At 55.1% G+C, this 23,466-nt stretch overlaps 9 protein-coding genes across 9 annotated transcripts; 5 read left to right on the forward strand and 4 right to left on the reverse strand.

Annotated features, from left to right (window-relative positions):
* Nucleotides 1-603: 603 nt before the first annotated feature.
* Nucleotides 604-2,324, forward strand: PG986_012389 (uncharacterized protein; the record flags this gene model as incomplete). Its single annotated transcript, XM_066848611.1, has 2 exons — nucleotides 604-1,454; nucleotides 1,535-2,324. Coding segments are annotated over 2 exons (1,641 nt in total), but the record flags the coding sequence as incomplete, so codon positions are not given.
* A 1,454-nt stretch (nucleotides 2,325-3,778) lies between these two features.
* PG986_012390 (uncharacterized protein) lies at nucleotides 3,779-5,035 on the reverse strand (the record flags this gene model as incomplete). The annotated part of the gene is made up of 3 exons (XM_066848612.1): nucleotides 3,779-4,209; nucleotides 4,550-4,698; nucleotides 4,845-5,035. 3 exons carry the CDS (start codon nucleotides 5,033-5,035, stop codon nucleotides 3,779-3,781), a joined length of 771 nt encoding a protein of 256 aa, XP_066695308.1.
* Nucleotides 5,036-7,218: 2,183 nt separating this feature from the next.
* PG986_012391 (Pyruvate decarboxylase) lies at nucleotides 7,219-9,092 on the forward strand (the record flags this gene model as incomplete). Its single annotated transcript, XM_066848613.1, has 3 exons — nucleotides 7,219-7,414; nucleotides 7,477-8,719; nucleotides 8,789-9,092. The coding sequence occupies 3 exons, from the start codon at nucleotides 7,219-7,221 to the stop codon at nucleotides 9,090-9,092; spliced, it is 1,743 nt and encodes a 580-aa protein (XP_066695309.1).
* Nucleotides 9,093-10,371: 1,279 nt separating this feature from the next.
* Nucleotides 10,372-11,310, reverse strand: PG986_012392 (uncharacterized protein; the record flags this gene model as incomplete). Its single annotated transcript, XM_066848614.1, has 1 exon — nucleotides 10,372-11,310. The coding sequence occupies one exon, from the start codon at nucleotides 11,308-11,310 to the stop codon at nucleotides 10,372-10,374; it is 939 nt and encodes a 312-aa protein (XP_066695310.1).
* A 638-nt stretch (nucleotides 11,311-11,948) lies between these two features.
* PG986_012393 (FAD-linked sulfhydryl oxidase ALR) lies at nucleotides 11,949-12,660 on the reverse strand (the record flags this gene model as incomplete). Its single annotated transcript, XM_066848615.1, has 2 exons — nucleotides 11,949-12,489; nucleotides 12,554-12,660. The coding sequence occupies 2 exons, from the start codon at nucleotides 12,658-12,660 to the stop codon at nucleotides 11,949-11,951; spliced, it is 648 nt and encodes a 215-aa protein (XP_066695311.1).
* Nucleotides 12,661-13,035: 375 nt separating this feature from the next.
* PG986_012394 (uroporphyrinogen-III synthase) lies at nucleotides 13,036-14,007 on the forward strand (the record flags this gene model as incomplete). Its single annotated transcript, XM_066848616.1, has 2 exons — nucleotides 13,036-13,321; nucleotides 13,385-14,007. 2 exons carry the CDS (start codon nucleotides 13,036-13,038, stop codon nucleotides 14,005-14,007), a joined length of 909 nt encoding a protein of 302 aa, XP_066695312.1.
* Nucleotides 14,008-15,219: 1,212 nt separating this feature from the next.
* On the forward strand, nucleotides 15,220-16,384 carry PG986_012395 (oxidation resistance 1; the record flags this gene model as incomplete). The annotated part of the gene is made up of 2 exons (XM_066848617.1): nucleotides 15,220-15,768; nucleotides 15,875-16,384. 2 exons carry the CDS (start codon nucleotides 15,220-15,222, stop codon nucleotides 16,382-16,384), a joined length of 1,059 nt encoding a protein of 352 aa, XP_066695313.1.
* An 850-nt stretch (nucleotides 16,385-17,234) lies between these two features.
* PG986_012396 (uncharacterized protein) lies at nucleotides 17,235-18,984 on the reverse strand (the record flags this gene model as incomplete). The annotated part of the gene is made up of 4 exons (XM_066848618.1): nucleotides 17,235-17,366; nucleotides 17,464-18,655; nucleotides 18,699-18,832; nucleotides 18,925-18,984. The coding sequence occupies 4 exons, from the start codon at nucleotides 18,982-18,984 to the stop codon at nucleotides 17,235-17,237; spliced, it is 1,518 nt and encodes a 505-aa protein (XP_066695314.1).
* Nucleotides 18,985-19,951: 967 nt separating this feature from the next.
* PG986_012397 (uncharacterized protein) lies at nucleotides 19,952-23,181 on the forward strand (the record flags this gene model as incomplete). Its single annotated transcript, XM_066848619.1, has 2 exons — nucleotides 19,952-20,170; nucleotides 20,224-23,181. The coding sequence occupies 2 exons, from the start codon at nucleotides 19,952-19,954 to the stop codon at nucleotides 23,179-23,181; spliced, it is 3,177 nt and encodes a 1,058-aa protein (XP_066695315.1).
* Between the last annotated feature and the right edge of the window lie 285 nt (nucleotides 23,182-23,466).

A 23,466-nucleotide genomic window follows, 5' to 3' on the forward strand; every position in this document is an offset into this window, starting at 1 on the left:
TAACTCGCGCCGCCCTGCAGCCGACGTGTAATTACCGTTTTGCTATCTGCTCAGAGGGTTGTCTTGGGTCCCTGTCCGTACCCCTGCCTGTATAGAGAGAGATAGAGAGCGAAATCCCACGCAGCCCTTGTCCGTTGACCCACGCCTTTATGAGCAGGTAGCAGCTACTTTGCCCGTCTACCATACTTACACTTAGTCCATGGTCAAGCCAGATGCCGGGATTAGAGGCAGCAGGAGCAACTTAGCACCACGGCTGGAACCGACGGTAGTTTCCATCCCTTTTGCAGTGGCCTCTTCCCGTAAATCCTTCATGCCACTCTGCCATCCACACCCCGTCGCCTCTGAGCTCCGCTTGTCCAAAGCATTCACACGTCCGCCATGTTGCACAGAGATACGGGAACCACGTCACCAAGCAGCTTGCCATTCACCAACTGATTCCCTGCCACCTGTCATATCCATGAACTGGCCGCCGCCACTTGAGCGTCTAGAAGCAATCCTAAACCATGCTGTACCCCGAGTAACTGTCCGGTCTCTGGATCCGTTGCCGCAGGCGACGGCGGGCGGTCGGCAATTGCTCTTCGTTGCCAGGCTCTCGGATGACAGGGCACTCTTGTTGAAGCTGCCGCCCTCGCCCATGAAGCGACGTCTCATGCGCTGGGAAGTGCAACTTACGATGTCGGAACCCTGCGTGATAGCATGGATCTTCATCGAAATCCTCGAACGCTCGCTGGCTCAAACACCCGGGACACCCATGCAGAGTTTCGCCACGCCCGACACTCAAACGGGATTCACCCCTTCCAGGCGGCAGGCATGATAAGCATGGGCCAGGAATCATTGGCTGCATCGCCTAGGGATACCTTGCTCTCCTACCTACCGGCCTTCATCAAGAGTTCGTCATCCAACGATGAGCCGGACTTCCACTTCAGCTTATGGGAGCCTACCGTAGGGAACTCCATCTCGGGTCTTACGCAGCCGCTCACACCGCCCGAGAGGAGAATAGTAGAATACCAAAAGGGGCACCTTGTTCGGCATATATCCCAGTTCCGCGCTCCCAACTCTCGTTTCGGCCCCGCCGCCGCTGTACTTCGTGGCGCCCCTTCCCGCTCTGACGAAAACTTGGACGACAATGCCGGATTGCCCATGCCGCCGCCATCCGTCGGTTCGAACGGCTTTCCGACTTGGTCCTTTGCCTTTCGCTCTCTGGTGGAAGACATAATTCGAGACGGCGAGGACTTGACGGTCATGCTCAACTACTCGCGCATCCGCGAGCAAATGGCTCGCTTTAGCTACACCCTGGACGACGTCATGGAACCTCGTCTCGTGCTTCTCGATGCAGGCAGTGACAGAAATGTTTTGGTCACACGTCCTACCCAGGCAGCTCGGCTCGAGGAAGGGTCTACCAGGGCAACGGGCACGAAAAATGGGACTCCGCAAGCAAAGCCCCCCCGTAACGAGTAGATTTCCCTGCAATAGCCATAAGGAGGGCGCGACGTTTGATAATGTCAAGCGTGTCGGAGAAGCAACTAGAATACAGGGAGTGGTCGATGCCACTGAAACAAAACGAATTAGTGTCACGGGCCTCCTGGACTGGAGTAACTGCATCTTTGGTGACCCCCCTAATGGCCAAGGTGTTCAGCCGGAACCCATCGGACGACTTCCTTCGCGGGTTTCGGGGCCAACCGCCTAATCCCTCTTCTAGTTCCAGCGCCGAGATAGCCCGCGACATACCGGCATCGACAGCATCGTTGCCCCCAACTTCCATGAACACGCCCGAGTTTTTAACTCCACTCAAGGCAGCAAATATGCCACCAACGACACGGTTCCGTATGAGGCCGTTATCCTCGTCCCCGCCACGAAGCACCACGATGCCGGGAAGAGCTACGGCAGATGGATTGCCAGGACATGGCATACCCCTCGGCGGCAGTGACGAGAGGATGAAGGATTGCAACAACGACAACAACAACAAGGCAGATGAAGAAGACGGAAGCGCCGCGATCCGCATCCTGCTCTACGAGTGTTACCACGCCATTGTTTGCGTCATAAAAACATTCTACCGCACACGGCCGCCGGCAGAAAGCAAGCAGCGCGAAATGGCTGCGCGGCGGCATTTGACCGAGGTACTACATAAATTGAGCCAGGTTCAATCTGAGCCAGTCGGCAACGGCCATGACAACAGTAACAGCAGCAGACGCAGCGGTGGCAGCGATGGCAGCGGCAGCAGTGGTGGCGATGGCAAGGGGCCCAAGTCAAGGAGGGCTAGCGGTGATGGTGATGACGAGGCTGGTGGATGGCCTATAAAAAGACGGAGGTCCGAAGTTGGTTGATTGGTGGGTACAGGAGGCGAATCTTGTACGAGGAAAGGCATCATTCATACATACATGTTCTCGTATGTTGTTGTACGCACAAAGCAGGCAGGGAGAGGACTAGAGAATGCATAGGGCCGGTGCTGGTGGCATTATTGCTCAATAACAGGAAGCACTTATTTGTTACCCGGGATCTGCAAGACTGGGATGATCTCTTCTCGAGTTGTATACATTCCTTGTTGGTTTTAGTTTTCTGTAGATGCTGAGAACCTTGCGGTAAAGTTTGCAGCCGCTATGTATTCTTAATCTTTATTCATAAACCTCTACTGGGTTTCATATATAGCAACTGTCATGGTGCTACAAATATACCATGTACAACCCAACTAGTGGTTACTAATCTCGTATAGCAATACTTTAGTGACAGGACCCATGACCGTTGTGGGCCCCTTGTTTTTGCTGTATCAGTGTCGACATATGATTTATAAATAGCCCTGTATACTATGATATTTCCAAGTAATGTAAGCCGATACCGGCAGACGACAGGATAGGCTATTCGAGTTAAACTCATCTCTGGGATCGATGGAAGAGAAATGGGATAGAAACGAGGGATGCTTACTCGTAGCAGAATGCAGAGTGTAATCTTTATTTCTGTTCAGCACCATGGACAATTACATGTGCCCACCTTGTGAGTATTAAAAACGGGGTGTTGAGCTGATCAGAATTACGTCAATGACTCTCACTACTGATCTTGTATACAAAACTATTGATGAATTCATCCATGCTATGTAGATGGGGGAAACGAAAACTTGGAAAATCTAGGCACTTTATAATGTTTTGTCCCTTTTTTATTTCCTACATCATTTACTAAAGGAAAAAGTAAATCGTGACATGAGTATGTTGAATACTCATGCCATCATCACCCTTGGTTGTATAGGAATGATGTCCGCCACTACGGTACCTATACTCCGTAGGATCAGATGTACTGTCTAAACACTCGTACTAGCTAGTCCCTCGATGCGCAGTTTCCTGGGACCTGCCCACGCATATCGTATGTGAGAGCATGGGGAGGGGGTTTGACCGTGCCTCCCGTTCTGGCCGAATTCGATAGGCGTTGGTAAGCTGACACGGTGCTCTCCCGATCTCACATGTCTTTCCCTCTTCACCACAGAATCCAAGACGAAGAGAGATACCGCGAGGGCAGGAGGGGAAGGAGGCAAAGCGTTCCCTTCCTGGATTCCAGGGAGCTAGTATAGTCACCTGGACTGTTGGAAGGGCTGGCTGAGGATTTCGCCAAGAGCCTTTCCTTTTTTTATGCACCGATGACATCAGAACGTGCTGATTCGTCTTTGGTCACCTCGGAGATGGGGCGTCGTGGTCGTAGTCGTTGACAAACTGTGACATATCGCGTAGTCGTTTCATCAAAGGGGTTTCGAAACATGGATAGTCTGTGTCGAGTCACTCGACCCGGCGTTGCCCTAGGGCGACTTGACAATGTCCGAAGTGAGAACGAGGGGTGCCATCATGATGTTGTTGACCATCACGGACCTGGTACCGGCCGATGACGACGGAGGCGACACGATACTGTCAATGGTAGCCGCTGCCGAGTGACGCTGGTGGAGGTGGCTGTCTCCGGCGACGGCAAGGGGCTCTTGGTGAAAGTGGCTGGCCGTGCTCTGGCACGAGGAAGCGATGCTGACGATGCTGTAATTTCGCCCATGCTGGTGGTGTTGATGGTCGGGAGTATCCGGTCGAGATGGCGATGGTGATGCCCCATAATCAGCTAGAGCCACCGGGAAAGGAGCAGGAGGCGCGGTGGTAGCGTAGTCTTCCTTGGTATGCATGTTGGGCGGCGTTGTTGTTTCGTTTCGTGCGGAAAAGGAAGATCGAGCGAGATCTTCGAGTAGTACTAGGATGGCCAGTTATTTGTTTCCTTGGGAGCTTACTTCATTCGAGTTCACATTAAATTCTACGAGGAGCAGCAGGCCCTATTTATGGTGTTGGCTGCCTCCCAAGATGAGCACGTTCTTATCGCCCTGAATCTGACAATCAGACCGTTACTGCTTGGGTCTCAAACCATCTACACATTCACAAACGTTTCTGGTGGTCATCTCAGGCGATACCGAGGGCGATATCGGTTGCCGAAATGACTGGGCATGGGGTGTTGGAAGAGTGGGATACCTCTCCCTATGAGGTAAAAGGGCCCCAATTGTCGGCTTCTTGGCTGACTACTGCTACTACACACATACGATGGCGATATTTGAGTTTGGTGGAGAGGGCGCGCCCCTGACCATACGACCATGGACCGATGGGCGAAGCGCTGGCCTTGGACGCGGCAAAGCACCAGCAACAAAGCGCCTGCTCCATCTTCCCCTCCAGTTCGGGGCGGACGTCGGCCCTATGACTATGACATTTTGTCGAACACTTGTCCATGCAAACACGGAAAAGCAACATCGACAGAGGATATTTCTAAGACCTTGTCGCCAGCCAAGAGGTCGTTAAGAACAACATGTGGGAAGAAGATAAAAGAGCGGGGAGAGTCACATCATGACCACGATTGGTTCTGCACCAGCCAAACCAGAGAGTAGGTGGGAGTAGGCGAGAGTAGTACACACGTAGCCGCTGGTCGAAAGGCCAAAATGCCAACGTGCGGCGAACACGATAGCGGCAGCGTTGAGAGAGATATATGTAGGTAGGCGTGCCCAGCGGCCAGTTGGCAGAACACCGACAACCATGCTGCCATGGATGGATTGAACTAGATGTCGTGGGGTCGAATCTACAGTAGGGGTAGGTGGTAAGGGGTAGGGGGGGTAGGGGGGGGTCCCAGCTTGTATCTAGATTGAGATTGACAGATTGATCTGGATTCGGAAACTTGGTTGAGCTGGCCGAGCTGAGGAGGGGCAGGCAGGACGGGTGGGTTGGATGCCAACACAGAGGACGGCGGACTGGGTTGTCGCTCCTACAGATCAGCATCTACTTAAGAGCAGTCCACCGGGATATCCTACGTCGCATACATATGCAGACCCTAAGCCTAAGCTGCAAAGCCCAAACCAGAAATGCGGTGGTGGTGATGGTGATGGTGATGATGATGATGATCTTGGGGTGATGGAGTCTGAGATGCTGCAGAGCCGAGAGAGTTGGGCGGTGATGAGCAATGACGGTTGCGCGTCGTCGGAGAAGGATACTTTATCCGGTTTGGAGTGGTGGTGGTGTTGCTTTGTTGTCACGTCAATCATACTTACTTACATAGTTCAAGCAATAAAACAAAAACAAAAAGTTCCGTTGAAGCGAAAGCAAGATGCGCGAGAGGAAGGGAGGAGGAAAAAGAAGGCCAATCAAGTGGCATTACCTAATCTCGTGAACTCAGTAGTCGGCACTGTCGGTTCGAATTACTGCAAGCTGCACGCACAGCTACGGTTGCATTTCGACGCCGCGTTAGGCTGGACCCTTGACCGACAATCAATCTGCAGGGTCGCCTCGACGCTTTAACCGGCGGCGTATGGCTGGACAGTCATTCCAGGGCTGGCTACGTGTACGATTCGATTTTCGTCTTCATTTGATTGATACGAGGCGACGAAGGAGAGAATCGGAATGCAGACGGGCAGAGATGGCAAATGCGGATGGGCAAGGAGCGTCTCGAACGGCCGGGAGACCCGGCATTCATTCCACTCGCTCACCCAACTCGACGCTCAATCAAGTCCATGCACCCATCCGCTGCGGGCTGCAAGCAGGTAGGCAACTGGGCATCGCAACCTGCTTGCTGTGTCTTCCGGCTCATCGTCGTGCTCGCTTCTATCTCGCTCTCTACCTAACGCGTGCTTTTTCCCATTCGCAGTGGCCTTGCTCGTTCCGGGTGCACACGCATGGGAAGGGCCATCGGGATCGACCGGGAGGCATTTATCACGACTTTGGCAGTGTTTCGGGCCTTCTGGCTGGTGGGCTATCGGGGCGGTATGGCTTTTTTCAGTAGTAGCATCGGTCTCATCGTCGGCGGTCTCCCCTTGTCGCCCGTCTCGCCCTTCTCGCCCTTCTCGCCCTGCGCTGGAATGGCCTTTTTTCAATGGGCTTTTGCCTTTTGCTGGAGGGGCGGTGGATCCGCCGGGTTGCGCCGCCCACGCTAAGCTTTGGTTGAGTGGGCAGGGATGAGGGGAACAGTCAGCGAGTGTGCGTGTCTTTGTTCCGAGTCTCCTAGGTCCCCCCCTCACCACTCACCCTCAGTAGGTAGTCAGCAGCAGCACTACCACCCATCGTCTCCTTCGATGGCAGGCAGGCGGGGCCTGTTCTTTCAGGTCGTGGCCCAGCCGCCCGCTACGCCCGTTGCTGCCCGCCGCCTCTGGTAAGGCCGTCTGAGTCCGGCTGAGTCTATGAGTCCCTACTGGCCAAGTGGGGATTGCATCACCACCCTGTAACCCATACTGTACCAGCAAAGCTAGAGGCTCGACCAGAAAGTGGGCTGATGGCCTCATGTCTAGACGACAATGCCGGCTCGCCACAGGCCCTGATTGGGCGGCGCCAGCGAATCAGCGCCGCGACCGGGTCCCAGACGGTCCCAGAAGCAGCAACGCATCGTAAGATCGATATCTGTTTTCTAGATTCGGCCTTTCTAGCTGCTGAAACAAGAAAATAGTATCATTATTCATCAAATTCGGCAAAGGTCATTCGATCGCCCGTCCCTGTCCGACGTGTTTGTCTGCTGTTTTGTTCGTGACATTCCGGGACTCTATTCTGGTCCCTGCTTCCCGGCCCAGACAAGTGGGACGAACAAGTGGTGGTCAACCTGTTTAAATAAACTGCCCCTCGCCGGCCGTCATAGGAGTTCAGAAGGCCATCAACCCAATCCAAACAACCTCAACACTAGCAGCAAACCCGCTTTCCCTTTCCCTCTTTCAGCACCAGAAGCAGAAGAAAAGGGTTCATCATGGCGTCGACATTAGATATTCGTACCCAAAACCTCAAGAAGCCCATCACTGTGGCTGAGTACCTCTTCAACCGTCTTCACCAGATGGGCGTCCGCTCCGTCCACGGTCTCCCCGGTGATTACAACTTGGTCGCCCTCGACTACCTCCCCTCCTGCAACCTCAAGTGGGTTGGCAGCGTCAACGAGCTCAACGCCTGTAAGCATCTCCTTCATCCCCGTCCGTCAGACCAACACAGTGACTAATACACTTGGATATAGCCTATGCCGCCGATGGCTACGCCCGTGTCAAGGGCATCTCCGCCCTGATCACCACCTTCGGTGTTGGTGAGCTTTCCGCCATCAACGGTATTGCCGGTGCCTACTCCGAGATGGTCCCCGTTGTCCACATTGTTGGCTGCCCCAACACCGCCTCGCAGAAGAACGGCCTCATGCTGCACCACACCCTCGGCAACGGCGACTTCAACGTCTTCGCCGACATGAGCGCCCTCGTCTCTTGCGCCGTCGCCAAGCTCAACGACCCGGCCGAGATCGCCACCCAGATCGACCACACCCTGCGCGAGTGTTTCCTGCGCTCCCGCCCCGTCTACCTGATGCTGCCCACCGACATGATCGAGGCCAAGGTTGAGGGTGACCGCCTGACTCAGGAGATCGACCTCCGCGAGCCCGAGAACGATGTCGAGAAAGAGGACTACGTCGTCGAAGTCATGCTTCGCTACATCCAGGCCGCCAAGAAGCCCGTCGTCCTGGCTGACGCCTGCGCCATCCGCCACCGCGTCGTGCCTGAGCTGCACGCCTTCATCGAGAAGACCCGCCTGCCCACTTTCGTAACACCAATGGGCAAGGGTGCCGTCAACGAGGAGCTTGACATCTTCGGTGGTGTCTACGTCGGTAACGCCTCGCACCCCGAGGTCCAGGAGATGGTCGAGAGCTCCGATCTCGTCATCACCGTCGGTGGCCTCAAGTCCGACTTCAACACTGCCGGTTTCAGCTACCGCATGAGCCAGCTCAATACCATCGACCTGCACTCCTACTCTTGCGGCGTCCGATACTCCGAGTACCCCGGCGTCAAGATGCGAGGTGTCCTCAAGAAGCTCACCGAGCGCATCGACCTCACCAACCTCAGCGTCCAGAAGGTCACCCCCTCGGCGTACCTCAAGGGCATCGAGCCCAACACCAACGGCGCCGACGACGGTGTCATCACCCAGGAGTGGCTGTGGCCCCGTGTCTCCACCTTCCTCAAGCGCAACGATATCGTCGTTACCGAGACCGGCACCGCCAACTTCGGTATCTGGGACACCAAGTTCCCCCAGGGTGTTAGCGGTCTGAACCAGACCCTTTGGGGGTCCATCGGTTGGGCCGTCGGTGCCTGCCAGGGTGCTGCCCTCGCCAACAAGGATGGCGACATGAACCGCCGTACCATCCTCTTCGAGGGTGACGGTTCCTTCCAGCTCACCGCCCAGGAGGTCACCACCATGATCCGCCACAACCTGGACATCATCCTGTACGTTTTATCTTGTCTCCCCCTTTCCGACTCACAGTCCGTTCCCTTGCTAACATAACCCCTCTCCAGGTTCGTCATCTGCAACGACGGATACACGATTGAGCGTTTCATCCACGGCATGGAGGCCGAGTACAACGACATTGTCACTTGGGACTACAAGGCCACCGTCGACGTCTTCGGTGGCGCCAACAACCCCAACGTCAAGAAGTACGTTGTCAAGACCAAGAACGAGCTGTCGACCCTGATGAAGGACGAGGACTTCAACAACCGCAAGGGCCTGCGCTTTGTCGAGCTCTACATGCCCCGCGACGATGCTCCCAGGAGTCTGATCAGCACGGCCAACGCCGCCGCCGCCCGCAACGCCTCCAAATAAGCGATTATTTGAGAGGATGGATGCCAGAAATGGGATAACGGAAAAAGGGGGTGTTGCCACATGATATCGGGTCAATTTCTTCCTTCACACCAAAAAAAAAGACATCGGTTTATATATATATATAGAAAACGGCATCTTGGATAGAGAGGATGGCGTTCGGTAGACGCTTTCCTATGGGTTTTTATGAGATTACGGATTTTTCTGCGTTCAAACATTGGATCTTCTTGCTGCTTTTGACCGAATATGTGATGTGACGATTACTTTTTCGGACTGTTTTTTTCTTTTTCTTTTCGTCGTGACCCGTGGTACCTGCTGCAGTCTGTGGTGGGTCGCACGGCCTTTCACGAGTCAGCAGCCAGTCAACCTTGATATCATTAATACGAGTACTACCATAATATCCAAGCCACCTCGTATAAGATAGGCTGCTCTTCGTCATCAGAGGCGGAAGCCCTGCATCCTTATAGCCGTCCGAGTCTCGAAAGGCCTTCCTGGAAGAACAGTTCAGCATCGCCTGGATGATGTAGTTCGTGGTAGACCGAAGTACGCTGAGAGAGCGGGTGCGATACTCAGCCCGTCGGCCCCAGTTCCCCAAGAGAATGACGCTTTGTTAATAAGGCCGGGAAGACACCTGTCCGAGAAGCCGTAAGCTCTAGAGTTTCTGCTTGCCACGGTGGACGATGAAAGGGGACAAGGTGGCATGTGCCGTTCGGTCTGATTAATCGTCTCGGAGAGGGATACCGGCCCCCCACCGCCTCAGCCTCAGCCTCAGCCTCAGCCGTTGCATTCGTCGGGTTCGATTATTGTAGAAGCAGTATTCCGTGGCCACTAAAGCGAATAACTTGGGTGAGTCGGGCTCCAGCCACAAGTCCAAGTCGTCTCCTGTCTCTTTCAGGCTGCTGGGGGTATGATAGCAGTCCTCATGCTACTTCTAGACTTGGTGTAGCGGGTGTGGCCAGTTCGCTGATGAGACCCTGTAGCTTGGTCGCCTTGTCGTGGCATGATTTCAAACGAGCCTTGACGTCACTGGATATATCCACGAGATTCTGCAAGCGCGGGCAATGGGTCAGCCATGAACTCTGCCGTATGTTCAAGTTTGGTTCAGGGTCAAGTGCAGTGAAACAACAAGTTGGGAGAAAAGACATACAGTAGCATGCGCTAGGAAGAAAGCAGAAACCGGCATGCTAGAAAGGAATTTTGACACGCCACGGCCTGACTCCTCTGTATATTATGCGTACAAGTACTTAGGTCGTGCAGAGTCGATGTGCTAGCTAGTAGACAATCATTTCCGATTTACGCAGCCGGCCCCAAACTCGGCATATAGGCCCGGCAATATCCTTGCCAGATTCGTGAACTCGATTTGGTCATGCAGGAACTGCTCGTACGCAATTTCCTCCCCTGCCAACATTCGCTTGATTCCCAACAACCCCCCGAGGTAGTCGAGCGGGAGCTTTACCCCTGGCAGCTTCAAGTATACCTGATGCCCCAGCCAATACCGGCTGCGCAGCTCCAGCCCGCCTTCCACCTCACGCCAGAGATGCACGAACTCCCCGAGCTTGAGAGGAAGATACGCGTCCCAAAGCACGGCGCAGACCGCGGCCTTGTATCCCGCATCCTGCAGCCCTTCCGGTGTCAGGCCGCCGCCAAAGCAGGGCTGATCATGCGGCTCGACGAACTGGATCCGGATCCGCTTGTGGTACGGGCCGATGAACTCAGTGACGCGGTGCGTCGAGCCGAGCCACTTCTCGCGATGGCCGAGGTCGTCCCTGTGAAGCCGGCCGCTGGCGGCGAAGCTGGACCGGGCCTCGACGTGGTTGTAAGGATACCACAGCGCGTAGCGCTCGGGCTCGACCGAGTGCCACCAGAACCACCAGTCGATCATCTCGCCCGTAACACCCGGGAAGCGGGTGTTGGAGGCGACGTAGGCGGTTCCGTCGCTCAGGGCACACCGGCCGTTCTCGCCCCCTTCTTTGGGATATCCAGGTTCCAAAAGCCGGGAGATATCCTTCAGGGGTAGAACCTGCTCAGGGGCGAGAGGCTCTCTGATGGCGGGGATGATATCCGAGTACATGTACAGATCTTCGTGGAAGTACTTGGCGTACTCCTTCCGCGACACTTGATCCCGCATACGCCGGAATTGCTTCAAGGTGCTAGGGGGGTAGTGCGTTACCGGAACCTTGTCTGGTAGTGCCATATCAGGGGTAGATTGTCCTTCCGTCATATTAGCAGGTGTGTATCCTTGTGTTTTTCTCCAATTTGTTACATTAACACCATGAAAAGAACGTGAAGAAAAGAAAAGGATGGCAGAGAGGCTGTCCTGAATGATCTGTTCAAAGAAGAAGAGACTTGGTGGGGTGTTCGGTGGTCTGATATCAGATGCAATAGACTTTCATCGATGCCGTATTCGGCTCTTGCGGTAGCTTTTACCCCGTTTCAAAGCCATCACTACAAATGCGATCGATGAGCTGTGAATTGTCTACTAAGGCTGTCCGTTTATTGAAGCTCCCGGCATCGTATATGGCCTCGAATGATACGCTGGTTGACCCTGGAATTTGCCTTGATAGATCGCTACTGCAATTTCAGTAGTGTCCCGCCTAAAAGCCAGGGTGAAGAATTGTTCGTTAGCACACCACGGTTCTTCTCAGGCGTAGATGGTATTTGTCCTTGTGTTGACATATGCGCTTCTATAAACGTCAGTAATGGGGATCATCAAATGTACATGCTATGAGGGGCGAAATTTCCCAACCCTTATACCAAACGCCAATCTGATGCATTCGCTTTCTCGCGAGTCCCAACTCTAATACATATAACAACATCATACATGATGCCGGCCTCCAGCCTACCCAGAAAGCCTCATATTCAGTCGCAACGCCCGTCCTTCCAGCCGTCGCGCCACCTCTCCTCCCAGCGCGCGCAGTCGAAGGCCTGCTTGCCGAGCTTGCGGTTGACGGCGTTGTGGGCCTCGCACAGCCACTTGCCGAACTCGTCGCGGCTGCCGACGGGCATCTGCTGCTTGGCCATGTACTTCTGGAAGTCCTCGGCGCACGACCAGCACGGGTACAGGCGCGAGAAGGCACCCATGAAGCTGCGCAGGTCCGTCTGCTCCGTCGGCGAGGGGGCGGACGGGTACGTCGCCGCGATCGAGTGCAGCAGCGTCCAAGTCGACCTCCCCAGCTCCTCGACGTCGGGCGGGCAGTCGCTCCGGCTCGGTATCTCCGTGGGGGCGAACGGAGAGGAGGAAGTGTTGGTGTTGGTCTTCGCGGAGGCGGCGCCAGCTCCACCACCGGCCATCATGCCGGCCATCATGCCCGGTATCGCGCCGCTGCTCGCTTTCTGATTCGGTTTCGTTTGCTGCGAGACGAAGGCGGAGAAGGCCATCTTGGACGAACAGGCGCGGCAGCTGTGCAGTAGTCAGCGAAAGAAGGCCCAATGCGAGTGAAGCAGGGGAGCGGGGGCCGGCTCACGGTTTACCATCCTTGCCGAGGACGACACCCGGAGGCAACTTTTTGGGATCAATGCTTCCAGCTGCGGACGAGTTTGCGCCGGAGCCGTCCTTGCCGTCTACCGCCATTTTCAGGTAGTCTAGGGCGCTAAATCAGGAAGAGAATCGAATGCGTTACGCGAAATACAAGGTCGTGACAGTCGGCATCAAGAAAGAATACCGTACGTACAGGTCGCGACTGTCGCTAATGCGAATTTGTCATCGGCTTTTGCGCCTGCTTCCTTCTAGAACGATTCCCGTCCGTTCCTAGCAAAGGACCCCTGTCCCCTGCCAAGTTCGTTATCGATAAAGCTCTTCATGTTGGGTGCTGCCCCTCGGCCCCCTCCATCCTGTACAGTCCCAAGGGCCGGGATAGAGAGCCGCCATTTGCACTTGTTGCACGACTCTCCCATAGATCTTAAGCTACCTAACCTGCGTGTAGGTGTACTGGCCTACTGTACCATCATGGCCGGAACCGAACAGCGGACGCCCGTCTTGTTGCTCAAGACCAAGTCAGGCCCCACCGATGCATACCAGGAGCTCTTCTCTACCCCGCGGGACGGCTTCGATTTCAAACCCACCTTTGTTCCCGTGCTGCAGCACCAATTCGAGGAGGATGGCTTGAAGGTTGTCCGGGAGCTTCTGCAGAACGGGAAAATCAACAGCAGCCACGCTGCCTCTTTCGGTGGCCTGATCTTCACCTCTCAAAGAGCAGTCGAGGCTTTTGGCAAGCTTGTGGAAGAGGGGCAAGGTATGTTGATTTCCGCGTGAAGGCCTGCAAGCCCAAGCAACCTGTAGCTTACTTGAGCTTTAGGGGATGAGTCCTGGCCTCACTTACAAGATGTGCCGTTCTATAGCGTTGGGCCTGCGACGACCCGGGCGTTGAAGGCTATCCACCAATCGCCTCCCTTGCAGATCTTTGGCGAGCACACCGGGAACGGTGATGCCCTCGCCCACTTCATCTTGGAGCATTACGGCGAGTGGTACTCGGACCGGCCCACGAAACCGCCTTTGCTGTTTCTCGTTGGCGAGCAGCGGCGAGACATCATCCCCAAGACGTTGATGGACCCGGCTTTGGCTGCCGACAAGCGCATAGACGTCACCGAGGCCGTGGTCTACGGTACGGGGGTCATGGAGTCCTTCCCCAAGGACTTCCAAGAGGTACTGCGGCAGACGTCGGATCGCACCAGACGTTGGGTTGTTGTCTTCTCACCGACGGGGTGCGATAGCATGCTCAGAGGGCTGGATATGCTCGGCGAAGGAGGCCAGGTAGGTAGCCTGCCCCGGCAGAGGTCTACGTTTATCGCTACAATTGGTCCTACGACGAGGGACTATCTAAAGCGGACGTTTGGGTACGAGCCAGATGTTTGTGCGGAGAAGCCAAGTCCCGAAGGCATTTGGGAGGGAATTACCAAATTCAATGCGCAATCGAGTTGAAGGCTCTGAGCACCGCGTCCATGATGGTTCCTATGTATACATCCCCTTACGTGCCGAGTAGTGCAGAGAGAGTCCTGTTCAGGACCTCGGCATTCTCGTAGAATAACTGGAGCCCGCGCTCAACACTTGCCTGTAGTCCCGCCAGGTCTGTCAGTACCCCTGGTTCAGCCATATGGGTGGGCTATATCGATGCTGTGGTTTTCCGACCAATGTTTTGAGTTGCTTTTGTTAGTGTTTACCGAGGAACGAAGAGAGTTTTGGCTGGCCTGGAAGTATACTGCGATTTCGAGCAAGATCTAAAACGCCACAAGTACTTCCAGAAGGCAGTGTGTATAGAGACTGTGTCCAGGATCACAACGCAGAAAACCAAGTCATCTATTCATTCCATGGCTATGATTGTAATGGAAATCCCAACATGCCATGTTGCCTTCGGAGACAAGGCGGCAAGGAGCATGCACTGACTAAAAAGATAGTCATCGTTACCGAGACTTGATCCCGTCGACCACCAGATCCAGCATTGTTTATGTATGATCTAGCTATGATCGCACCCACTCATAGGCGATTACGTAGCCCTTGAAGACCCATGCGAACGGAACAGGCTCAATTTACGCCCAGTTCCCTCTGTACAACTTCCAATCCCTTCCGATTGCCAACTTCAGCAGTTTGCCCCTCAAAGGACAAGGGCGCATTGATACAGACATCCACTGCAGTTGCTTTGTTACTCAGCTTGGGGGTTGCCTGCCATTTGCGACACGTTCGCTAACCTGCCTGTCTGGAATCAATCTTGTTGCCTGGCAAGCTGGCCATCAATGAAGCCCACCGCCCGATCCAGTGTTGACTAGTACCACATTCCTTGCATGGCATTGATATAACCTCGTCAGGTCGTCGTCGCCCCGCCCCACCTTCAGCTGGCTCAACAACGTTCAGAGAAGCTCCGCTGTACCTGCATCGCCGCAGCCGCCTAGAGCTAGGTAGCGACCGCAGCACACAGACTATCATCTCCAACTTGGCCAACCTACGTACCTACCTACAGTACGCTGCGTACAGCACATGTAAATAAAGGATTATCCCTTAAGCACTCGAGAACAACACCCCCCCACCGTCCTGCCCTGTCCTACATCGAGGTCCATCCTTGCGACAGTTGAGGGCCAGGACGCAAAACATTAACTTCTCGCTATCATTGTCGACCGCTATTTTTGCACACACGCGACCATGAGCCGTCCCCAAGCAAGACCGGCCCCGCTCTCCGAAGAAAGCCTGATCGACCTTTCGCCACCATCCTCCGGCATCACCACGCCCATCTCCCCGTCCTCCTCCAGCGCCTACGGCCTCAGTTCCGCCATATCGGGTCTGTGGCGCCGCATCTCCTCGGCCGACCCGAACGCCTTCCAGCATCCGCACCACGCGAACACGTTCCCGCAAACAACACAACATGGCGGTGGCGACGGCATCCACGACCCCTTCACCCCGATGCGATCACCGCGGCGCCAGCCATCGCCTAGAGGGCTGCCGAGCCTCGAGCCCCTGAACCTGACGGGCTATGCCGACGACACTCCCCAGGATGAGCGACTGCTGAGCCGGGGCATCGCCGAGGAGATCCGCACCTTCCTGCCGGAGCGCCTCAAGATTGGCGAGGACTGGAACCTCGTCTATAGTCTGTACCAGCACGGGAGTTCTTTGTCGACGTTATATAAGCTGTGCGACGACTATCGCGGGAGGAGGGTAGGCTTCGTGCTGGTGGTTCGCGACGGGAGTGAAGGAGTAAGTCCCAACCCACACCCACGGGGCATCACGACAAGCAGCAGCGGCAGCACTCTTGGAAAGGAAGTGGACAACGATCGGTAGCTAACATTGATGACTGCGACAGACTTTCGGTGCATACCTCACCGAAGCACCCCATCCCGCATCCTCCTACTTCGGCACCGGCGAGTGCTTCCTCTGGCGAGCCTCGGTCCACGTCCCGCTCCCGCCTCCCCCCTCCGCCGATACCACCGACCTCCTCGGCACGCGCTCCACGACCATCGCCGATGCGTCCATAGAAGAAATCGAGAACGGGCACCACCTCGCGCCCAGCGCCACCGATCCCAGCACCAACAGGTTACCCTCGCCCACGGTGGCGGCGGCGGCCCAGCAGCAGCACTCGATCCGGTTCCAGAACTTCGCCTACACAGGCGCTAACGACTACTGCATGTTCTGCGAGACCAAGTTCCTGTCGGTCGGTGGCGGGCAGGGCGCCAACTTCGGGCTCTGGCTCGACGATGGCTTCAGCCGCGGCCACAGCGGGCCCTGCGATACCTTTGGCAACACCCCGCTAAGTGACGAGGGCATAAAGTTCGACATTTTGGGTGTCGAGCTCTGGGTTGTGGGAGCTGGCTGAGTTTTGTCCGTTCTCGGTCAGCGCGGCAAGCCATTACTCTCTCCTTTGAAATCCGAAGGGGAAAGGGGGAGAAATATTATACCGAAACCAGGAGGAGGGAGAAGCAGCGGAAGGTAAGTGAAAGTAAATTGGTCTGGGATACCAAAGAAGAAAAGAGTTGGGCGCCGATAGATGGTACCTGTCTCTGTGCCCGCATAAGACTAGGAAAGCACTGATGGCCAAAATGCCCGTTCTCGACGAGAAAGGGCGGGATCTAAGAGCAAATGGAGAGGCAAGAGACTGGCCTAGAGCCGCATTTATTTGGGAGGCCGAGATCAAAGCATTTTATAATGAGTAACGATATGATACCACAAGGCTTGATAGCGAGCAATGAACAGAACGACAAAGACCTAGGTCGCCTCTGCTAGATACTTGAGATTCTTGAATTATTGCAAAGGCTGCCTAATGTAGCACCATTTAGGGAAATAAGACGTCCGAAATGCGTTGGAATACCAATAATTGCAGTGACTCGATTGTTGGCTTGGTGGCAGAGAACGAGGGAGCTGTGTGCCGTATACTAGAATTTTAAGTGAGCTCCCTGCAGCATCAGGTCTCGTGGCACAAACTCCATGGTCAGCCTTTGGTCACAGCAAGTGGCATGAACGATCTTGATATCTCCGTGTAAACATCAAACGCTACATTGGTAATCAACCCTCTCTCTCTCGCTCCCACATCACGCTACAGTATGTACATCTCGGCATTGCTCATCTTACCTCGTCAGACCCGTACCCTTGTCCTCTTCACTTGGGGATCCCACTATATATAACCAGATATTCGACACATCAGATAACCGTCTGTCCTCCTTTACTTTTTACAACATAGGCTTCAGGTCGTCGGCAACGGTGAAGGGTGCTTCCGTCTTGGCCTTGATCTCTTCCACCGTCACGCCGTCTGCAATTTCGATTAGAGTCAGGCCGTGAGCGAAGTCGACGTCGAAGACACCCTGTTATTGAGATGTTAATCAGTTTTTACCAGAAAAACTACGTATGCCACCGCACATAGGGGGCGTAGTGGCCGGTCATCATTCGCGGTGGACTTACAAGTTCAGTGATGATGCGTGATACGCAAGCACGACCAGTCAGAGGGAAGGCACACTGCTTGACGATCTTGGGCGTGCCCTTCTTGTCTGTGTGCTCCATGGTGACAACGACCTTGGTGGCGCTGGGGTTGGAGACGAGGTCCATGGCGCCGCCGAAACCCTTGACCTTGCCGGGCAGCATCCAGTTGGCGAGGTCGCCGGTGCCGCTGACCTGCATGGCGCCGAGGATGGTGAGGTTGATGCGACCGCTGCGGATCATGCCGAAGCTCTCCTCGGAACCGAAGACGGCGGCGCCGGGCTTCAGTGTCACCGTCTCCTTGCCGGCGTTGATGAGGTCGGCGTCCTCCTTGCCCTTCTGTGGGTAGGGGCCCAGGCCCAGAATGCCGTTCTCGGACTGCAATTGGACCTCGACCTCGGGGCCGACGAAGCTGGGCGCCAGCATGGGCATACCGATGCCCAGGTTGGCGTACATGCCGTTCTTGAACTCCTTGGCGGCGCGGCGCACGATGCGCTCGCGCTTGGCTGCCGTGTCCCCGGACCCGAGCGCCTTCTTGGCGTCCGGATCGTTCTCGTCCTTGGCCCAGGTATACTTCTCAATGTTCTTGTCGGTGGTGCTCTGGATGACGCGCTTGACGTAGATGCCGGGCAGGTGGACGGCCTCGGGCGGGATCTCGCCGGGCTCGACGATGTGCTCGGCCTCGACGATGGTCATCTTAGCGTTGCGGCCCATGGCGCCGTTGAAGTTGTTGGCGGCGAGGCGGAACTGGACGTTGCCGAGCTTGTCGGCCTTGTAGGCCTTGACGAAGGCGTAGTCGCCGGCGATGCTCTCCTCGAGCAGGTACGACTTGCCGTTGAAAACCTTGACGTCCTTGGGGTACGAGTACTGGTCGGGCGTGCCGTCGGCCTTGTTCTTGAGGGGCAGGTCGCCCGTCTGCACGACGGTGCCGAAGGCGGCGGGCGTGTAGAAGGCCGGGATGCCCTTGCCGCCGGCGGCGCAGCGCTCGGCCAGCGTGCCCTGGGGCGTGAGCTCGAGCTCGACCTGGCCGGTCAGGTACATGGACTCGAAGGTCTTGTTCTCGCCGATGTAGCTGGCGACCATCTTCTTGATCTGCTTCGACTTGAGCAGCTGGCCGAGGCCCGAGGTGTCGGTGCCGGCGTTGTTGGAGACGGCCGTCAGGCCCGGTGATCTCGGGCTTCGCGAGCACCTCGTTGATCAGCGTGTCGGGCACGCCGCACAGGCCGAAGCCGCCGCACAGCAGCGTCGTGTTGGGCTTCATGTCCTTCAGGGCCTCGGTGGCGGACGGGTAGACCTTGTTGATCTCGGCGCGGCGGGCGGAGGCCGAGAAGGCCTTGGCGAGGACGAGAGCATGCTGCGACAGAATTGGGATGTCAATTGATGCTCATTCGGTAGGTTACATACTCCTCGTTGTTCTATTTCCAAGATGACCATGAAGTTACATACGTTAGAGCCGTACTTGGAGTACGCTCGCAGCGTCCTCATACACAGCGCTGCTGAGAGCATTCTGGCGGCTCACTACGGCTACGTGCGGCGGGATAGTTGGGCGTCGGGGAATTGGCAGGCAAGGCGAGTGACGTCGCGCTACTGTTGGTATATCATATATCGACAGTTTGGAACAGTAATTGGAGCAATGATACAACAAAATGAGAAGATATTAGCCAAATTTCTGACTCGATCACGATTGGAGCAGTAAGAGAGGGAAGAGATTCCCGGGGGGAAAAGCTGCGACCGAAACGTTGGATGGCAACGCCGAGCCAGCAGCGTGTAAATATTGAGCCCTGCAAGTATGCTGCACTCCGCGTTCGGGAACATCAACGCGAAGCTATCCGCTTGGAATGGGGACCCGGAAAGACTGCTCGGCATTGGGGATGGCAGGGTAAAGGATGACCCTCAGCTACCCGGCCTTGGCCCTGGCCCCGAGAGCTGCTGGGAGCTTTCCGAGGCCAATTCCGAGAACTCTCGAGTCTCCCCCGTACCTTTTCTTGCCGAGCGGAAAGTGGGTGGGAGGCTTTGTAGCTTCGCAGCTTGGGATGCAAAGATGGCAGCGCCATCATGAACAATCCAAACCAGCTCATTTGGGAGCGAGCGATGTTTCCATGCGTCGGTCTGCATTTACATGTTCTTCGAAAAGAGTCCCTTGACTGAATAGTTGAACTGGACATTGGACATCTACAGGTCCCCTGCTTCAGGTGTCTCGGGCGGATGACTGTTTAACCGTGAATGCATCTCCAACTCTCAACCCCACACTGGAACTTACAGCTCGCTAGAGCTATGGCGCGAGAGCCACCTAGGCGGGGGGATATTTCCGAGCTAAGCCACATAATCGAGCTCATTGGGGCTATCGATAAGCGATAAGATATCCATACTCAAAAAAAGTTCAGGCGGGCAGGACCATCTCGTAGATGCGCGCCGAAAAGAGCCAACGATATTGCTGCCGGGGAAGCAATCTTCAACAAAGAAAGCACTCGCCATGGAGAACAGCTCGGCAAAACGGCGCAAGCTCGGCAATGGGCCTTTTGTGCCCGTTGGGACCTCCAGCACACCGGCAGCCAGTGCTTTTGCAGATGCGACCGAGGAGCTGCTCCTCGATGTCCAGCAGGATTATGCAAAGCCATTCGACGGCGTCGATGGCATCCTCGGCCAGTTCAAGACCACCATCGAAGCCCTGGAGCCCCAGGGGCCTACTCTTGTACGTTCTATGTGTTCTTGGCATACTAATCCGCGCCTACTAACATCCCTCAGATCTCTGATGCCACCGCCAAGTTCGAAAAGGCGAATGGCATACGGGTTCCCTACCCCAGTCCGCGACCAGCCAAAGATTCTCCCTACAAACTCGCGTTCGCGAAGCCGGCCCAGGTCAACGTTGTGGGAAGCTATGTCGCCAGGACCATGATTAGAACACAGGCTACCCACGCCATCGATATGATTGTTGTCATGCCTGCAGATCTCTTCCAGGATAAGGATTTCCGAGATCTTCGGTACTTCTACAAGCGATCTTTCTACCTAGCATGCGTATGCGCCGGCCTTAAGAAGGAATTCAAGGAGTCCATGGAATTCAACTTTCAGTTCCTCCATGGGAACGAGTTACTACCAGTTCTGGTAGCCCAGCCAACAAAAGCCGGCCGAAAGTATGCGATTCGCGTTATACCGTGTGCACCCGAAAACCTATTCCCGACTTCGAAGCTGTGGCCAACGAGTAACTCGGTCCGCCGGAATGGCAATGAATCGAAAGAGACACAGGCACCGACCCCTTTCTATAATGCAACACTGAAGGCGGAGGGCTTGTACCAATCGTATCTGCGGTTGTTGCATAGCGCTGGAAAGACTTGCCCAGGGTTCAAGGACGCCTGCATTTTGGGTAGGGTCTGGTTACAGCAGCGAGGCTTCGGCTCTGATATATCTCAAGGCGGCTTTGGCTCGTTTGAATTCTCGGTGCTCATCGCCCTTCTCTTATCCGGCGGAGGCCGCAAGGGAGAACCGCTTCTGTCTAAATCTCTAGGAAGCTCACAGCTGATCAAGGCCACCATCCAATACCTTGCCAATATCAATTTCCAGAAGAAGCCGGCCGTCTTTGGCACTGCCCCCTCCGACCCGGATGCGATGCGGCAGGATGGACCGGTACTGTACGATGCGGCAAGGAATCTCAACCTTCTCTGGAAAATGGCACCATGGTCGGCAAATTTGTTGCAGCAGTTCGCTAAATGGTCTCTTGCCGGATTGAAAGACAATTCTCTTGACCAGTTCGACCCCTTATTTATCATCAAAGTTCATGACAAGTCGCAGATATACGATTTACAGGCCAATGTGAGCTTACCGTCAGCCACTCAGACATTCCAGTCTCAAGACTGCCATGGCCGCACTTGGAATTTCAGTGAAAAATTATATCAGGTTTTGAAGAAAGCGTTGGGCGAAAGGGCGTTCTTGATCAGCATTTACATGCCTAATGTGGACAGCTGGGCCGTATCTGCGGTTCCCACAGTGGCCCAGTCAGGAAGTGTAGCAGTTGGCGTTATCTACGAACCAACAAGCGCCTTCAGACGGATGGACCTTGGTCCAGAGGCCGAACAGAAAAAGGAGGCTGCTAAGTACCAGGAGTTCTGGGGCGAAAAGTCGGAGCTCCGCCGTTTCCAAGATGGAAGCATCCGCGAATGCATCGAATGGGCGAAGGAGTCATCTGCCAACATCCCCAAACAGATCATTCGATATATCACTCATCTACACTTTGGTTTGGACGACCAGAGTGTCTCGTTATACGGAGCGGAAGCAAGTATCTCGCCCTCGGACACACAGTATTTCGAAGCAGCGAAGGAGTCTTTCCGAACCTTAGAGCATGATCTTCGTGAACTGCAAGACCTACCGCTCCATATCAACCAGATTGCCGGCATAGGGCCGGAGCTGAGGTATGCCTCGTTGAAGCTCCCTACCACAGAAAAGCCCATTCAGCCCATGGAGGTGGTCATCTCCTTTGAGGCATCTGGAAAATGGACCGACAGCCTGGTTGCCAACCAGAAACTTAAAATCGCCTTCCTGCTAAAGATTGGTTCGTCTCTTGAAGAATCCAAGGAGGAGATCAAGACGCATTTGGGTCTGGATAAAGCATTGAACGAAACACACAATCTTGCTTTCCTTGATGTTGTATATGAGGACGGGTTTGCTTTCCGCCTCCGTGTGCGCAGCGATGCGGAAGAGCGAGAGCTTGAGATGCAAACTCGCAACAAGCAACTGGATCGTCACACCCAGGCCGAGGCAGCCACTTCTCTTGCCATCATCAGACGATTATATACGAACTTACCGCTGCATACCCAGACACTCTCATCTTGGTGTACACGGTTACCAGCTTTGTCTCCCGCCATCAGGTTCACAAAGCAGTGGTTCGCTTGCCACAAGTTAGCTTCGCATATCAACGAGGAACTGATTGAGTTACTGGTGCTTCAAGCCTTCCTCAAACCTTTCCCCTGGAGGACCCCTACGAGTGCTTTCACTGGATTTCTACGAACGATGCACCTCATCTCGCGGTGGGACTGGCCCGAAGAACCCTTGGTTGTTGACCACTCAGACTCCATAACGGCCGAAGAGCGTTCTGCGATCTTTGCGCGGTTCAAAGAGTGCCGCAAGCTTGATCCTCGCTTCAACCGGACCGTCTTATTCGTTGCCGACTCTCACGATACCAGCGGCACTACATTTACACGTGACGGACCGTCTCGTGTTGTCGCCAACCAGATGGTCAAGCTTGCCAGGTCAGTCTGTGAGCTTGTGCGCGCAAATGGCGATCTGAAACTGCTCCTCCAACCCTCGCTTAAGCATTACGACGTTGTGATCACGCTCAACCCGAAGGCCCTCAAGACGATTTTACGCGAGCACGGGGCCTCCAAACAACCACACTACAAGAACTTGGGTGAGCGGAGCACGGCGGCGATATTGCCACTGGCAGAATTTCCTGCAACCACACTGCTGCAAGCGTTGCAGTCACAGTACTCCACGGCCTTGGTGTTCTTCCATGGAGGGCAGGATGATCATGTCATCACTGCCCTGTGGAACCCCGAGCTGGACCAAAGAACGCGCAAGGTCGAGATGCCTGCCTCCTTCAAGCCCATAGGAAACGGGGATACCCTGGAGGTCGATCGGGCTTCGATTCTGGCGGAGATTGCCAGGATAGGCGGGGATATGATAGAGAAAATCAAGGTAAAAGGGGCGGCATGAGGAGAGGGTGTATGGGCGGTCTATGAGGAGAAGGAAGCAAATCGCCGAGGGGGCTCGGCTTGTATGGATTACTGCGAGATACCCTACAAGATACATATCAAGGGATAAGGGTCTACGATCCTGTTGAAGTTAGCTTCGTTGTACCATATTAATGATGGAGGATACGAGGTTTTCGGCGTGCACCATGTGCTTACGCCTCTATCCATCTATATTTTTGGCTCGCACATGCCTTCGGGAGCCTGATATCCACGTCCGACCTCCTGTCCCAGTGCTATACCCGGCGAA

Source organism: Apiospora aurea, assembly GCF_038362705.1.
Source record: "Apiospora aurea strain CBS 24483 chromosome Unknown utg000008l_segment0_segment0, whole genome shotgun sequence".
Classification (NCBI taxonomy): domain Eukaryota; kingdom Fungi; phylum Ascomycota; class Sordariomycetes; order Amphisphaeriales; family Apiosporaceae; genus Apiospora; species Apiospora aurea.